At 46.5% G+C, this 4,282-nt stretch overlaps 1 protein-coding gene across 1 annotated transcript; it reads right to left on the bottom strand.

The window, feature by feature from the left end:
* Window positions 1-1,062: 1,062 nt before the first annotated feature.
* Window positions 1,063-3,970, bottom strand: LOC118340083 (BCL-6 corepressor-like; the record flags this gene model as incomplete). Its single annotated transcript, XM_035677942.1, is given in 2 exon segments — window positions 1,063-2,404; window positions 3,787-3,970. Coding segments are annotated over 2 exon segments (1,247 nt in total), but the record flags the coding sequence as incomplete, so codon positions are not given.
* Between the last annotated feature and the right edge of the window lie 312 nt (window positions 3,971-4,282).

The raw sequence follows: 4,282 nt of genomic DNA, 5'->3' as shown, positions 1-4,282 counted from the left end.
GGGGGGGGGGCTTATGAAGGGTTGATTGATCACGAATCAGCCCGTCCCCTCGCACAGACGCCGTGTACACAGACGGGCTAATCATCTCTCCCTCCACCAACATCAATAACTGAAGGCTGCTCGCGCTCGCTGTTTAAATATTCATCAGCAGCACTGCTTGTCTCGCTCGCTAAACACACACACAGTTACACACTCATTATACACACACTTTATGGAAAAACAGTGTGTAACTGTGTGTGTGTATAATGTGTGCGTGTGTGTAGTGTGGTTAGCATAGCTTAGCACAAAGTGTGACATTAGCGGAGCTAGGTTGCTATATATAAAAATATGTTAGTTATTTTATTAATAATTAAATTATCATTAAATTTGGGAACAATCTGAGGATCTTAAAGCAAACTGACGTCAGTGGTGTCGACACACACAGTTTATCGGGTTCATTCGGGGAGACGAAAACACGCCGACTGAATGATTTTAATAACAATAAATAATAAAAAAATCACTGAGACTCGCCGCTTTCTAAAGAACAAACTAACTAATAAGTTCAATGGATCAATCAGCATCATCAGATAATCAAATAACCAATTAACTGTTTATTTATGATGAACACACACACACACACACACACACCCTGAATCACACGTATCCCAGAATCCTCTGCAGACAGCTTAAAGGACCACACCACGCTTTTATTTGTGCGACTGACTTCCTGTTTAGACACAGCCAGCGGACAGCTCCAGTTAGCTTAGCTCCAGTTAGCGACCGGAGACAAAGAGGCCACGCCCCTAATGCTGCATCATCCTCACTTAAAGGTACAGAGACCAAAGACTGTCTGCAGTTTAATATGGATCCTTATGGAGACTCACTGCTGGAGCCTCTGGTGGACGTCAGAGGAACTGCAGCCTTGTAATGCCAACAGTTGTAAGATAAAAACACTGCTGACCACTATAAGGAGACATCTGTAATCCTACCTGGTATTAGCAATAACCCTGAATAATGCTAAGCTACTTGCTTACTGATCTGAGCATTGAACTTGAATCAGACGTATTTCTTTACATTCTTTATATTTATTGGACAATAAATATTTTGGTGACGAAAGCCAACAGGATGCTGAATACAAAATTACAGACAAAGATAACAAACAACCTCCACGTGAACAGAAACTGCGTCGTATTTACACCAGAACATTTACAAAGAACAACTTCACCAACAGAGAATATCCGTAAATACAGATATTTACAGTAAACATAGAGCGCACACGATACTGTTAGCGTCTCTACAGACGACGTTCTGTTTACTCATTTATTTACGTTCCTTGGTTTTTCAATCTGTTACTTTATGTTGTCACGACCTCGTTTTGACCTTGGCGACCTTCCCGGCGCCCTTCCCACGCTCTTTCTTTACGTCCCCCCGGATGGTTCCCGCCACTTTCATTCCAAGATCCCGGATGTGGACTCTGACGTTGAAGTTCCTTTGCCAGGCGGCGTCCATCTTGATGGTCTTAGCTCCGTGTCCTGTGCTGTCGCAGGAACTGGCCTCTGTGTCGGGTGGTGTGCTGCTGCCACCCGCTCTCTTTACTCCCTGCCGTTCCCACGCGTTAGCACCCACTGTGCCATTAGCAGGATTAGCAGTGCTCCTACTTCGCAGTCGCTGTGGTTCCCAAATGCTCGCTGCCACGTCGGACTTTGCAGGAGTGTTCCTGGTGGATTTATGTCCTTGTTGCTGCTGTTCCCAAATGAGAGAGTCCATTTTAGCATCCGTATTAGCAGTATTAGACATCCAAGTGTTCTTCCTTTGTTGTCTTTGTGGTTCCCACGTGTTAGCAACCGTTGTCATGTTTGGTTTTGCAGGAATAGGAACAACAGCGTTTTTACCTTCTAGCTGTTGTGGTTCCCACATGCTAGCATCCAGTTTGGTTTCCATTTTAGCTGCCAGTGTAGAATATCCCAGATTCTTAAGTCCTTGGAATTGTCCAGACTCTGCACTCCTGCTTTGTAAGGCATTGTCCACTTTAGCACCAGGGTCTGTCGCCCCCTGTTGCTGTGGTGGTAATAATGGTGGAATACGTTGTGGCAGTCTTAGCGACAGTCTTTGTGGTGGTGGTGTTGGAGGTGGCGAAGCTTCCAGCGAGTCCCAACGAGTGTCCACAAACTCCAGGGAAGAGCCGAGCATGCCGGCCAGCTCGGGGGTGGCTTCCACCAGCTCCAGGGGGTCCTTGACATCTGGTCTGAAGGAGGCCAGCTCCTGCTCATCGGGACCCGTCAAGAGCTGCGACAGGGACGCCTGCCGGTAGAACTCATCTTCAGGCATCGACTGCACGTTCAGCTGCGGGAAGAGGCGCCGGAAAGACCGAGAAGTCATCCGAAGTCGACCCAGGACGTCGGAGAGGAGGAGCCAGTTCCTGGGACTGAAGGACAGAGCGAGGAGAGAAAAAGTAAAAAGAGTAAGTTGGTTCGTCTCTGAGGGAATATTAAAGAATGTCAACAAACGTCACACAAACATTTCTAACGGCTCAATCTGTTTAAAGGACTGCGTCCGATCAGACAGCGGTGTGGCCGTTATTACAGCGCCATCATCTGGTCGATTGGGCCTGTGTTTCTCGCACATGCAGATAATTCCCAGTTGTTTCTAGATTATTCCAGTTCACAGGAATTTTAACCTTTTTCTGGAGTCAGTGGCGGATGAGTGTTTCAATTTCATACAAAACTGATATCAATCCTCTCTGAGCACGAGGCGGAAGAGGAAATTAGTTCTGTTGTGTTTAATTACAAATTAAACATTGAATTAATCCGTTAAATGTCAGAGAGGGAAGAAGGAGGAAACGCAGACAGTTTCTCTTTTATAAATTCTGCCGTTGCAGCCGAAGACGTCAACGGAGACGTTATTGATTCCCAATGTCGGTCGATGTGAAGGGCAGAGGACGCACACGGCGGCGGACGAGGCCACATGTTGCTTTAAAACCGCACGCTGCTGGAATGTTAAACAACCCGATGAAATGTGTGTGTGTCGGTACCCGGTGGCCTTGTACCCGGGAGGAGCCATTAATACTACATCAGACACAAGAGGGAAAAAAATGAGAGAGACGAAGAGAAACAGAGAGGAGGAGAAAGAGAGAGGAGGAGAGAAGCGACAGGGGAGGAAGACGAAGTGGAAGCCAATTAGCCGCGTCGCCACAGCGATGCAATCCTCGTTAACGACCTCTCCGTCTGTCCTGCCTTTATCTCTCTCTCTCTCCATCTCCTCCTCCGAGGATCTTTTTTCTCTTCCGCTCACACTACCCTCCGTTCGCTCTCTCTCCCTCCTCCGCTATCCCTTTCTTTTCTTTCTAGGCTGGCTTTCCACCACCTTAATTGGACTGTGTGTGTGTGAGAGAGAGAGTGTGAAAGAGAGAGAGATGTGTTAGAACAACACTGAGAAAGAATGTGTGAGTGTGAAGGAGGAAAAAGAGAGAGTGCGAATAAGGAAAGACAAAGTGTGCAGATGTGGTCTTTGTTCCTTCTTTCCGTTGGTCTTCATTCAGTCTCTGAGCTCTATTTTAATTTAGCCCCAATATGTTTACCCCAAGACTCACCGGTTCTTTACCGGTTCCTTCAGTCTAAGTTATTTTAGTTCCGAATTCTATGGATGCAAATTTGTTTACACCTAGTTCCTTAAAGGGTGGTTTCATTTGTCCTGATACATTTAATCCAAGTCCCTTTAGCCCAAATAGCTTCTGTAATCATAGACTCTTTAGTCTTTGATCCCTTAATTGTAAAGATTTGTAGCCTTTAGTGAATATCTTTAACTCACCCCTGGGACAGTGACACCTGGATGTTGTAGCAGGGGAGCAGTGGCCGGTCAGACAGCTCAAACTCAAACACCTCCCTCCTGGCTCGTTGCTCCTCATCTTCGTCCTCATCTTCGTCCTCCTCCTCCTCCTCCGGCCCCGGTGGGTCAGCAAGAATGTTATACACTCCTCCCTCGCTGGATGGCTCTGTGAAAACAAACAGTGAACAACAGAATTACATTCTTGATGGCACTCAAAGTCTCAAAGTTCCTTCAGTCTTAAATAGTTTAGTCTTGAGGGTTTAGCGGTGGTTCCTTTAGTGTTATCGAGTACAGCATTGGTTCCTTTAGTCTTGGCGAGTTTAGCGGTGGTTCCTTTAGTCTTATCGAGTTTAGCGGTGGTTCCTTTAGTCTCAACGAGTTTAGCGGTGGTTCCTTTAGTCTCATCGAGTTCAGCAATGGTTCCTTTAGTCTCGGCGAGTTAAGCGGTGGTTCCTTAGTCTCGACGAGTTAAGCGGTG

Source organism: Morone saxatilis, unplaced genomic scaffold (assembly GCF_004916995.1).
Source record: "Morone saxatilis isolate NCDOM2014 unplaced genomic scaffold, NCSU_SB_2.0 Contig6, whole genome shotgun sequence".
NCBI classification, from domain to species: Eukaryota; Metazoa; Chordata; class Actinopteri; family Moronidae; genus Morone; species Morone saxatilis.
The sequence above is the reverse complement of the archived record's forward strand: the minus strand, read 5'-3'. Positions and strand labels throughout refer to the sequence as shown.